The 13,065-nt window shown below is 34.0% G+C and overlaps 1 protein-coding gene across 1 annotated transcript in view; it reads right to left on the bottom strand.

Moving 5' to 3' along the window:
• The window catches only part of CDC73 (cell division cycle 73), a 106,595-nt gene that overhangs the window by 18,136 nt on the left and 75,394 nt on the right, over window positions 1-13,065 (bottom strand). The window contains exons 11-13 of the mRNA XM_055333933.1: window positions 10,313-10,370; window positions 3,950-3,985; window positions 3,409-3,496 (exon numbers count right to left, since the gene is read on the bottom strand). Coding sequence (XP_055189908.1) covers window positions 3,409-3,496; window positions 3,950-3,985; window positions 10,313-10,370 — 182 coding nt within the window. The remainder of the gene's footprint in view (window positions 1-3,408; window positions 3,497-3,949; window positions 3,986-10,312; window positions 10,371-13,065) is intronic.

The raw sequence follows: 13,065 nt of genomic DNA, 5'->3' as shown, positions 1-13,065 counted from the left end.
AATAAGCTTTAAGGAAGTGTACCCATCTTGATCTGGCTCTAGAGGAGGAGAGGAAAAAGGAGTCCTAGATAATCGGTCAGCCCAGGGCCTACCCCAATGTCACTCTGGTCTGTTCTGAATTTGAATTTATGCTATGCTTGTGGGCCAGAAATCCTTGAACTGAGAATTTAACATAAAAATCACCCAGGTTGTCTGGGTAGTTCAATGGGTTAAGTGCTTTCCACTCACGTCAGGATCCCTGGGATCCCGGGATGGAGCCATGCTTTGGGATCCCTGTTCAGTAGGGAGCCTACTTCTCCCTCTCCCTCTGACCCTCACATCCCCACTCCTGCTCTCTCTAATAAATAAAATCTTTTTTAAAAAAGTAATAATAAAAAAGTAAAAATCAACTTTAGACTTGTTATATTACTATATAACCTGACAAAAGCAAATTTATAAAATCACTTTGTAAGTAAAAGGTGTCTTCAATCCAGAATTTCTTCAAATAATTAAAATGAAAGCATAGGGAGCAAAAGTCTAAATTCATAACAAATGCCAAGATTTGGTCACTAATTACATAAGGTAACTGGACAATCTGACAACTTCTATTTAACAAGTACCATGACAGAGTATCAAACACTAGAGAAAGGTATCATAGAATACATTTAACCCCCCTTCTCTCCAACTAATGACCACGATACCACTCAGCCTCTAAAACATTATACAGTGTATATAATGTTGGGTCCTTCCATTTGCTTTCACCTACTTGATGAAAAGCAGAATGAACGATCTTTAAAATGCTAAAATACCCAGCAGTGTTTAAGTGAGTCTGTACACAATTTACCCATTTTAATAACCAGCAGGACTGGAAAAAACCGGAGAATCACTATAGGATAGGGTGACCACTGTGTCTTCAAAACAACATTTTACTACATGTTTTTAAACTATGTGAATTCTGCAATAAATGTTTTTAGATATTCTGTCTTAACTCATGACCCTGTATGAGGAAGAGAGAAAACAAATTTTTCCCTTGAAAATATGTTATTAAAATGACTATATTTAAGTCTAGTACTGCACAGGAAAAGAGAAAAGGAACTTGTTAAAAAGGACACAAGCAGAGCCTACCAGAGCAAGGGGGCTGAGAACATTTGCACCTCCATACAGACATAAATGCACACAGCGCATTTTTAATGAAGGATAGTTAATTTAAGTTAATGTATACTATATTAAGTGTGATGACCCTAAGAACAAAGTCCACTCACAATTCACAGATGCAAACAACACAATATCAGCAGTACAAATAAATCACGAGAATCTGGCATATGAAATTTAAAATGAGAGGAAAGCATGGTGGATATCCTTCTGTCATGAGCAAAGGCAGACATCCAGAAATCACTAGCAAAACCACTTATTATTTGCCATGCTAATAATAGTGTTCATAAACTTGACAGCATTCTGAAAAAAATCACTTACCCATGGTTCATTTTAAGCCTTACTAATGTACACAGCATTGAAAGTTATTTAAAACAATTTTAACATTGCCATTTTTCTTCTGGAAATGACAGCCAATACAAGAAGCATAAAGATTAAAAAAATAATAATCATGATCTCTAAAAGTGGCACACCTACTCATATTAATAACATAAAGATAAATACTTCTGAAAAATACTTAAATTTTAAGTCTGAAGCCAGTTGGGCTGGGGAGAAATTAATTTTGTACACATTCTCATGACGTGTGTTTATAGGAGCAATTTGAGTTATAACTGTGACTATACTGATTCTAAACAGGAAATGAGGAAGGAGAACAACAAAAAATTTCATGTACAAAATTCGAGTGACAAAGGAAAATGGTACACATTTCTAGTTATCAAATAAATACGTCACAGGGATATAAAGTAAACATACTGACTATAGTTAATATCGTATTGCATATCTGAAAGGAGGAGAATGGATATTTAAAGTTATCACAAGAAAAAAATCTTTGTAACTATGTATGATAATGGATGTTAATTGGACTTCTGTGGTGACCATTCTGCAATATATATAAAAATATTAAGTCCTTACACTAGATACCTGGAACTTAATAATGTTATGTCAATTATACTTCAATAAAAAATTTTCAGAAAGTACCTGGGAATTTTAACATAGGATGTAGGTTTTAACTTCAACTAAATTTTACTAATATCTAGGTTAAAAAACTATATTCCCAACCTCCACCACCCCCTACACACAGTATATGTATCTAATTTATGGAGAAGTTACTATTTTTTCCATTCTTCAACTAGAAATTGGAGAAGGGGAGAGGAAGAGAACAGGAATTTGTTTTTGAACTTCCTCAAGCTCTTCAGGAAAAAGTTAAAAATATTCATATTAGAAATTAATATAATAGTATTCTTTTCATTAGAATTTTAGCTAAAAATTTCTATAATTATCCCTAAGGGATCCAGAGAGAAAAGAATATATGGAGGACCCCTGAACAACATTGGTTTAAACTGCATGGGTCCACTTATACCTGGGTTTTTTGTGGGCTTTTTCCCTACAAATGTAATATAGTCACCTGGGTGACTCAGTCAGTTAAGCATCTGCCTTCAGCTAAAGTTATGGTTATGGGGTCCTGGGACTGAACCCCGAGTCTGGCTCACTACTCAGTGGGGAGTCTGCTTCTCCCTCTTTCTCTGCCCTCACTGCTCACCCCACTCATGTTCTCTCTAAAATAAATAAATAAAATCTCTTTTAAAAAGTACAATAATGTAGGGCAGCCTGGGTGGCTCAGCAGTTTAGTGCCGCCTCCTTCAGCCCAGGGTGTGATCTTCGAGACCCGGGATCGAGTCCCGTGTCGGGCTCCCTGCATGGAGCCTGCTTCTCCCTCTGCCTGTGTCTCTGCCTCTCTCTCTCTCTCTGTATCTCTCATGAACAAATAAATAAAATCTTTAAATATAAATAAATAAATAAATAAATAAATAAATAAATAAATAAATAAATAAATAAATAAATAAAAAGTACAATAATGTAAATGTATATATACTCTCTATCTTGTGGGGTTTTTTTACATTTTTTTCCCTAGTTTACTTTATTGTACAGATATAATATATAATACATATGAGATACAAAATATGTGTTGACTGTTATGTTATATATTAATTATGTTATCAGTAGGGTATCCAGTCAGTATTAGGCTATTAGGTATTGAGTTTTTGCAGGAGTCAAAAGTTGTACGTAAATTTTTTATTAATCAGGGAATGGGCACCTCAAACCCCTGCATTGTTCAAGTACTCTGTACTGTTTTGAAAATTATATTTCAGACTATCTGTAAAGCCTACAGCACAGAAACTGAAATTATTTTCTCTAAATAAGGAATACCAAATCCTTAACTAATTCTCAAAGATACCTCCATATTCAATGAAAACAACAGTTTAACAAATTACTTACTTTAGGTCCTGTAGGAGGTCTTTTGCATTAAGCATGGTTATTAAAGAGGTGGTAGCTGCAGGAATTATGATGATGGGTGTTCGAGATCCTATAAAGATAAAATTATAAAGATAACAAATATGTTGTTATTATTATTAAATGAAATATAGTTACACTCCCAATTAAAACTTAAAAGTTGGTAAATTTGTAATCTTAACCCCTTTGAGCTAAAAAAAATATTTTACATCAACAGTGATATTCAAAATTCAAAATATTTAATAATCAGTATGACCTGAACACTGACTAGTCAGAACGGATACCACACACGTTTTATATAACTGCATATAGAATCAGCCTTAATTTTGTAATATTATTTACTTTTACTTTCTTTTTTTTTTTAATTCTAAGTTTTGTTTTTTATTTAAGTGATCTCTACACCCAATATGGGGCTCGAATTCCTGATGCCAGGATCAAGAGTCACATGTTCTTCAGCCTAAGCCAGCCACACACCCCTACTTTTACTTTTTAAAATAAGTTTAGATTCATATGCACAACACCTCACCTTTCTTCTGATTTGGAGGAGGTCTTGCTTGAGAAACTGTTAATGAGAGTGAAAAAAAAAATGAGTGTCACAAAAATCACATTCTTATTTTCAAATTTACAAAGCAACTAAGGCCTAAAAATTTAAATTACATGACTAGTTATAACATTTTAAAATATATTGCAATCTTCTAAAATAACAACAATCTTCTCAAATAATTTATTTTTCTATTTCACAAAACATGAATATGCCTTACCATTATTTAACAATCTGTTATAACAAAGGAGATATACTACACTGGTAGACACTGTGTATCTATATCAATGGATGTTAAAGCCTACCAAAGGAAACAAATAGTTTTATTAACTGATAACCAATGTAGTAAATGCAAAAACATATAACACTAGGGGAAGGGCTGGGAGAAAGAAATGTGCTGAACTATTTAGGAGGGAAAAGAAAGGCATTATTGGGAACTAAGACCTAAAATATTTTTTACCATTTTTCTCTCTTCCTATTTGCTTTTTGTTCTTTAGAAGACAACATTACAGGCAATGAGTCATGTAAAGGTCTGTATTATCTTGAATTGCCCATATTATTATTATTTTTAAGGATTTTATTTATTTGAGAGAGAGAGACAGAATATGAATGAGCAGAAGGCGAAGGAGAGAGAATCTGAAACAGACTCCAAGCTGAGTGCAGAGCCTGATGTGGGGCTCAATCCCAGGCCACAAGACCATGACCTGAGCTAAAACCAAGAGTCAGACACTCAATCAACTAAGTCACCCAGGCACCCCAAGTTGCCCATATTATTAAAATTGTGAATGTATGTTATAAAAACACAAATATTCATCTTCTCACTATCTGTCTATATAACAGACTTTATAACACACAGAAACATTTGTTGGTATAATAACAGCAATATCAGCCTGGTTGAAGATTAATGTATTTTAGAACTTAAAAATGCTGTACATTCAAGTTTCAGAATTTACAATAAAAATTTACTGACTGCTTTCTATGTGAAATGTGTGTACTGTGTTAGAATTTCTATCTCCCCCCCCCCTTTAAGGATTTTATTTATTTATTCATGAGAGATGCAGAGAGAGAGAGGCAGAGACATAGACAGAGGGAGACGCAGATTCCCTGCAGGGAGCCTGATGTGTGACTCAATCCCAGGATCTGGGGATCATGACCTGAGGCAAAGGCAGATGCTCAATCAGTGAGCCACCCAGGTGGCCCAGAATTTCCATTTTCTTAAATCACGAAAATAAATAAAAATTTAGGAGATTTAAAATTCTAACTCAACATCAGTTAAAAACAGATTACCACTTTTAAAGGGATACATGCATTTTTGGAATGTGTTCTATTTTAAAAGCAGTAAAATGCTACATTTTCACTTAATACTTTGTATTCTTTTGTATAGCTACTTATTGTGATAAAATTTTATCAGTCCAGTAGTATGATTTTTCTAGCCACATTAGGTAGTGAAAGATACATGTAAATAAAAGTTCACACATATGTATATTTATTATAGTGTTCTCATACCTTTCTTCTTGCTGAGAAAAAAACAGTAAAGCTTTCTTAAATCATTTTTAGAAACAGGACTCATAGAAACACCTGATTAGCGAGATAGCATCATCTGAAACACAATATAGTCTCAGTAAATATCTGGTAGTTGTTGGAGGGATAAGGTAATGACAGGGTGGAGAGATACATGAATAACAGGAGATGGGACTTGCTATGAAAATGACTAAGAAGGGCAGCCCTGGTGGCACAGCGGTTTAGTGCTGTCTGCAGCCCAGGGTGTGATCCTAGAGACTTGGGATCAAGTTCCATGTTAGACTCTCTATATGGAGCTTGCTTTTCCCTCTGCCTGTGTCTCTGCCTCTCTCTCTCTCTCTCTCTCTCTAATAAATAAATAAAATCTTAAAAAAAAATGACTAAGAGGAGCAACAAAAAAGATTTGACTGAAACACCATGGTTTGGTGAAGAAGTAGACAATGGACTCAGGAATTTAGGAAAACACTTACTAAAAATGCAAGAGTGAGAAGACCCCATATAAGAAAAAGACAAAATATAAAAGCACACATATTAAAAATAAAGTTTAGAGACTTAGTAAGAAATAGCTACAAAAGAATATATGAACAGGTTCCCTGGTTAAGTAAAGAGCAAGGTATAGACACTATGACAAACGCACTATGTTAAGCTTGATTTAAAGTGGGAGGGGAGAAGAAAGGGCAGAGTAACACCAGTCCACATGGCAAAATGATTAAGAGCCAGAATCTATATATTAGTGATCTCAATTCCTATCCCCATTTTGCCACTTCCTAGGCAAATTACCCTAGGAAGTCAAACTGATAGACTGCTCTGTATCAGTTGTCCTCAAATATAAAACAGTAATAATAGTTTCTACATTTTAAAACTGCTGTGAGAATCTTAAAAACAACAATGCATGTTAAGTCCTTAATCAGAACTAAATATTTAATATTTAGCGAACTCTGTCGCTATAGCTGATCTTAAATGCTACTGCTTCTAGTGCCACTAACACTGCCTTCAGCAAATGCCATGACTGAAAATTTACAAGCTGAGAATAATTATTATTGATGCTATGTTTGATTTCTAACATAATAACAGTCTTCACTTAAATATTCAGAGCCTTATGTACAAGGCCCTCTTATTATTATAAATAAAACAGAAACAGTCCCTGTCCTCAAAGACCCTTCAGTAAAAGTAGGGGAGCCAGACCATAAATAAGCAAGCACACAAAAACATATAAACATATGTGAACATGCAATATTAAGGAACAAAAGGTGTGTACACTGACAGAAAAGTGTGCTTTGGCTTTAGAGAACCTCTCGAAAAAAGTAGCATTTAAACTGAGAGTTCAAGGATGACAAGGAGCCAACTTGCAAAGAATAAGTGGACGAAATGCCCACATTGGAGGGAGGAATGTGAGCATATGCCAAAGACAGGAAGAAACTGCTGTGCTTAGGGAACTGCAAATGTATAGACTATAGGGACAAAAGAAAGAGTGGCAGGAGAAGAGGTCTAAAATACATGCAGAAATCAATATATATAAAAAGCTTTCTAGGTGATGTTAGGTTTGTATTTAAGTGCCACTGAAAACCCTGTAACTTTTAAGCCAGAAAATGACATAACTTGATTTTCATGTCACATCTTCACATCTTCTATAAAGGAAAAACAATAGATTTAGATAAGTGATCAAAAGGGGACAAGCATGAAAGCAGAAAGCTCAGTTAGAACTATTAACAGTCCACAGTGGTACTACTGAGGTGTAAAGATAAGAGTATTTTTTTGAATTTTAAAAATTTCCAATCCAAGGTCAAGTGAGTAAAATTCAGTAACAACGAATTACTAGAAAATGATCACACACTTGGATGTCGTGACAGTATTGTACTCTCAATTTCCATATGTAGCTTATTGGAAGCCAGAAATAGGTCATGGACTAACACTTCAAGCAGCACTGGTCTAGAGAATGATAATGGTTTGGATTTAAGTTGTGGTAGTAGAGATGAAAAGACAAATCTGAAACACAGAAAAGGTAAATTTGACAGAACTCACTGACGTAAATGCAAAAAGTGAGTAATGAAGAATAACTGCTGAATTTTTTGCTTAAGAAGCAGAGTTGACAGTGGTGCTATTTATTCATGAAGAAGACACCTGGGAGAAAACATCAGGGAACAGAGGTTATACATCAGTTTTAAGATGCCTATGGCATATCCAAATGTTAAACAGTTTATATAAGATACCAGATGTAAGAAAAGCTGTCTGATTTGGACATACAAATCTGAAAATCATCAGCACACAGATATAAACCTATGGAATAAGATACTAGAACCAGAACTATCTGTTTAAAATACACAAGCAGCTAATTCTCTCAATCTCATATTTAAGCAGATAAATTAGAGCTATAGGCTCATTTATAGTCATTTCAGGGAATCTGTGAAATAAAAATAAAAAATTAAAGCTGGAGAAGTGAAGTACGCATTGTATATGCATGAAAAAGAGGCAGGAAGCAGGGTTCCGTAGAAGAGACTTACACTCTAAAAAGAAAGTGACAGTAAGGTATAAGCCTATAGTTTATCAAAGGCTTATCCTTCCCAATCCACTGAAAAACATGTGCTTTTTGTTAGTTACATTCTCTAAATAAGGGTTAAGAAGTTGGGAGTAACTGCAGACACTTTCAAATATCAAATTTACCTGGGGACTTGCCTGGCACAATTGATGATAAATAAACATGTGGTGAAAGAATAACAAAAAGGAAAAAACAATCAATAATGGAACTCTATATCTGAGTTGTCCCACAGAAGAGGAAAACAAAATGGTGGTTCAAAACCCCATTTCCAAATGATTTAAATTTTATGTACAAATAACAGTTATAAATGTATAATCTGTCATCTATATTACACTGCCAGATAGATTTTGAGCAATCATACATATATTTTTCAATTTTGAAAAGATAACATAAGTGAGTATGTCATACACTATCCAATATTCATTCAAAATTGGGCAGCATCCCATAAACAAACATTTCTACGCAAAAAAAAATTTCACTAATCAGACAAAGATGACAAACTGCCTAACACATCCACTCAAATCAGGTTTTATTGATAAATAAATGCTAAAAAATTGTGGAAAAAGAAGAGGAGACCTTACATGAGATATTAGTTCACATTAATCTCAATCAGTTTAATCACCAGTACCCCTCTCAAGAACAACTGAAGAAGAATGACAGAATATTAAGAGTTGAAAAGACGGAGTGCTCCTTAGTTTACATATGATCTTTGCCAAGGTCACAAAACTGGCTGTTAAAATCCAGCTCCCTTAACTTCTTTTATCACATGATACATTTGAACAACCTCGTTTATTCAGATATTAGTGCTTCCCCCTACCCCTTTCCTTTGTCAGCCAAATGACTGAAACTGGGTTAGATATGTCAGATGGTGATTTCTCCCCTTTTATACCATTTCTGAATTTCTAATGTCATCATCTTTAGACTTGACCAACAATAGCCTCCCATCTCTTCCTTCCAAAGAAAAACAATTCTCTATCAATCATTCAACTGCTTCTATAGTATCCCTCTACTTCACAGGTTATATTTTTAGGGCCCAATTCCTACTGTCTTTACTTTTTCTTACTTTCTGAAAAGAACTCCTTCTTAAGCTTTTCCTAGTTTTTGGCACTGAGTACATACATAGAAAGCATTCAACTAATATTTATTGAATTTAATTGCTCTTCCTTATACTGTTATAATGGCTTTTGGTAAGATCCTCTCTACTTAAAAATAGTCCCACAGTCCTGTCATCTGAAACAAATGTATCCAATGTGCTTCAAATTTAATACATGGCTAATGAGGCACTCCTCCACTGATCCTCAGAAACAGGAATCACAGAAATTCCAAACAAATCCACTGTCATTCAAAAAAAAAAAAAAAGTAAATAATAGTCATGTCAAAATTCAGATGTATGAATCCAGGACACAGTGAGATAAAAAGCATTACAATATAAGCCACATATAACCTTAATATTGTACTTGTAAAGTGCTTCCAGAAATATTTAGTATCTATAATCTACATAATTTTAGAGTTAGCCTATAAACATACTATGAATAAAAATACCTTTAGATCTATACTACTGATACTGCCAAATTTAAGAAGAAGACCACTCAATTTATTATTCTTGCCTCTGCCTTTCCAAGACTTTTCCATTTTCTTGACAGTTATTTTCAATAGCACTAATGAGGTAAAAAAGACATGCGGTATAGCTAACACGGTAATTACACTAAATGTAAAAATAAAACACCAAAATCAAAGCCAGGACACCTAAAATGAGTATAATATTGTTGGTATATCTACATGCATTTATAAAGATCAATCTTTTTAGGAAATAGGAAGAGGGAAGAAAAATATTTCCAAAATAACTTCAATAACGTCTTTGCTTACCATACCTTTTACAAAACTGATTGCAGAAATCTTACATGCTCAAGAACACAGACCTCTGAAATTCTAGGCATCAAAATGTTTATCAGTCTACTAAAATTATGGTGGTGTGCTTCCAATGGGGGGCGGAGGGGAGGAGGAGATCACATCCATATATACTCTCGAATAAGGAATTGGTGAGGGAATATGTACATATAAATAGTTTCTAAAAACATTTTTCTAAGATCTTAAAATCATTTTCTAAAAAATCTTCTTTAACTCTTCAACTCTATTTTTTCAAGCAAATGTTCTTATATTACTTTAGAAGTACTTTAAGTAATATTTCAACTCCTTCAAATCATTGTATGTATCAAAAAAATTTCATTGTGACCATTAATAAACAAGACACCCCCCCACCCTACCCCCACCACTAAGTTTAGTATTTTTACCTGGTCTTGGTACTGGCTGTGCTGCAGGAGTCTGAGTCTTACGAGCCGATGCACCCTCCTTTAAAAGAATAAATATTGACACATGATGTAAGAGTTCCTTTACATAATAAACACTTATATTTAATTACTGCAACGAAATTCCATATCTGTGTATTTCTCAATCAGTCCTTCCCCTGAACACGTTATGGTCCTAAGCATTAAAAACAAACAAACAAAAAAACCCTCTCTTATCTTTTATTCTATTGATCATGAAGTAATAACAGGAGTCTTTAGTAGAAAATAAATTTAAACTGTTACCACACAGTAGTTATAGTAAGCATGTAGTATTTTTCAAATATTCAATGATTTGCTAAATTGTTGACAACTGTTGACAATATTCAAATATTCAATGATTTGCTTAATTGTTGACAATATTTGCAGCAATGTTATTACTCATTTTAAAATCAAGTCAATCTTTATTCCATTAAACAATCTCAAAATGAATAAATGATACATAATCTCACATTAGAAAGATGTAAATGATGTTACTTCTGGAGTGCATTTAAAAACCCCAAGAACATTTCAAATTAAATTCCTTGAAAATATTCAGTGAAATTAATCACATTTATAAAGATGAGATTTGTTACATTTAAGAGGGGTTGAAAATTTTAACTAAATAACAAATCTCAACTAATTACTAAGTATGTAATATACAGAAAAAACTATGCTAAGTATTGAAATGTATCAATTATACACTCAGGACTAGATGCCTCTGAAATGCTTAAGATACTTAAAAGTTGTCTTTAGTATAACAGTTTCAATCATGTTCACACTTAACAGAAAGCTACAAATGAAAAAATAGCTACAAATGTACTTTTCAAAACAACTAGTAATTCATGGAGATCTTACTCTAGTTGTACTCAAACTGAAATGAAATTTGGTAACTACCAGGGAAGTTCCATAAATCCATAATAATAAAAATCAGTATCAGAACCACAAAAACAGGGATCCCTGGGTGGCGCAGAAGTTTGGCGCCTGACTTTGGCCCAGGGCGAGATCCTGGAGACCCGGGATCGAATCCCACGTCGGGCTCCCGGTGCATGGAGCCTGCTTCTCCCTCTGCCTATGTCTCTGCCTCTCTCTCTCTCTCTCTCTCTGTGACTATCATAAATAAATAAATTAAAAAAAAAAAAGAACCACAAACATTTCTAAAGAAATAACTGTTAAATAACTTTAATCTTAACCATTCAAAGCTTGAGATTTTGCATAGTAAAATAATTTGGGATGGTAGGCTATACCATGGTTGTTTTTAAAGAACTACACCAATTAAAAAGATATCAGCTTTCCATCTCCTGTTCCTGCATAAAGAGGAATCAACTCAATATTATATAATAAACATGAAAATAAAATAAACATTATCTATATTACTTAGAAATCCTTATATGTAAATACTAAGTCATGGAGTATGGCTTAAGTATACACAGAAACAGAAAAAAATAAAAAGAAATAAGACAGGAAGAACAGTGAGTACACAAATATGCACACATCTTTCTGTCTACATTTGACTAGAAGGCTGGTTGGATCCAAATCAAAGCCTTCTTTTGAAAAGAGTAGACGAAGTTCAAAATCACAAGAACACAACAGCACTATGTGCATATTGAGAACTATCCGAACCAAACTGATTCAGCTTACTGTTAAAATAAACCTATACTAAATGCACAGACTACAGCTCTTATAACACAGGTCAGCAAAAGGTACAAGCACACAGAAGTAATATGAAAAAAGTCTTTTCCATAACGAATCACAACTCAAGTGTTTTTATCTACTTTTGAGTAAACTCAATACTGGGACCTCTTTAAATATCAAAAAATGGGTATTTTCTGTTTGCAAAGTAAGCTGTCATTGCTTGATGACCTTCTACTCCAAATTATTTCTTTTCTGGAATAAGCCTTGGCCCTTGGTTACTGGAGGAGGCATGTGTCCTAGCCTAGGTCAGTTAAGAGTTCTCCCCTGAGTTATGTTTTATATATTGGAACTAGTAAGTTACACCTCTAGCTACAAGGCTGCAAAGGTGGCAAACCAAACATTACAGATGATCATATATCTCTTGACTCACGGGGAAAGCCCATCTGCAGGACAGAATGATACTAGTATGCACAAAAAAGAGGTGAAATACAACATCCCTTTTAACACCTATCTAGTTATAATACCCTGAAAGACTATTCTCCCTCCAATTTATTCTTGATTATATGAACCTTTAAAAGCCCTCATCTCACCAACCTATATACTCCCATACACATTTTCATCTCACTTAGTTGAGCAGAGTTACTGTTAGTTGCAACCAAGTTTTATTTAATTTTGTCTCCTCAGTTGTACTGAAAATTCTGGGTTGCCAAAGTCATTGTAGTATAACTTTGCTTAATTTTGGAATTAGTAAACACAAATAAGTTTAATTGCAAGCACATATTCACACATTCTCTCTCTCTCACACACACACGCACACACACACACATACACAGCTATACAGATACTAAATTGGAGACTGTGGGTTCCTTGAAAGAAAACTGGGAAGATCTTTGATAATCATGTCGTTAGTTTACAGCCGTAGCCATTTTAGGACTACCTAGCCAACCCTAAGAGCTAAAAGTTCATTCGACTCCGATCCATACTATTTTGAAATAAAATTATAAAAAGTCATTGCATAAAGAACCTCGGACACTATATAATCCAACCACACCACTTTTTAAAGATGAAGAAACAGAGGTGAAGTTTTT

Source organism: Nyctereutes procyonoides, unplaced genomic scaffold, assembly GCF_905146905.1.
Source record: "Nyctereutes procyonoides isolate TBG_1078 unplaced genomic scaffold, NYPRO_anot_genome, whole genome shotgun sequence".
NCBI lineage: Eukaryota > Metazoa > Chordata > Mammalia > Carnivora > Canidae > Nyctereutes > Nyctereutes procyonoides.
The sequence above is the reverse complement of the archived record's forward strand: the minus strand, read 5'-3'. Positions and strand labels throughout refer to the sequence as shown.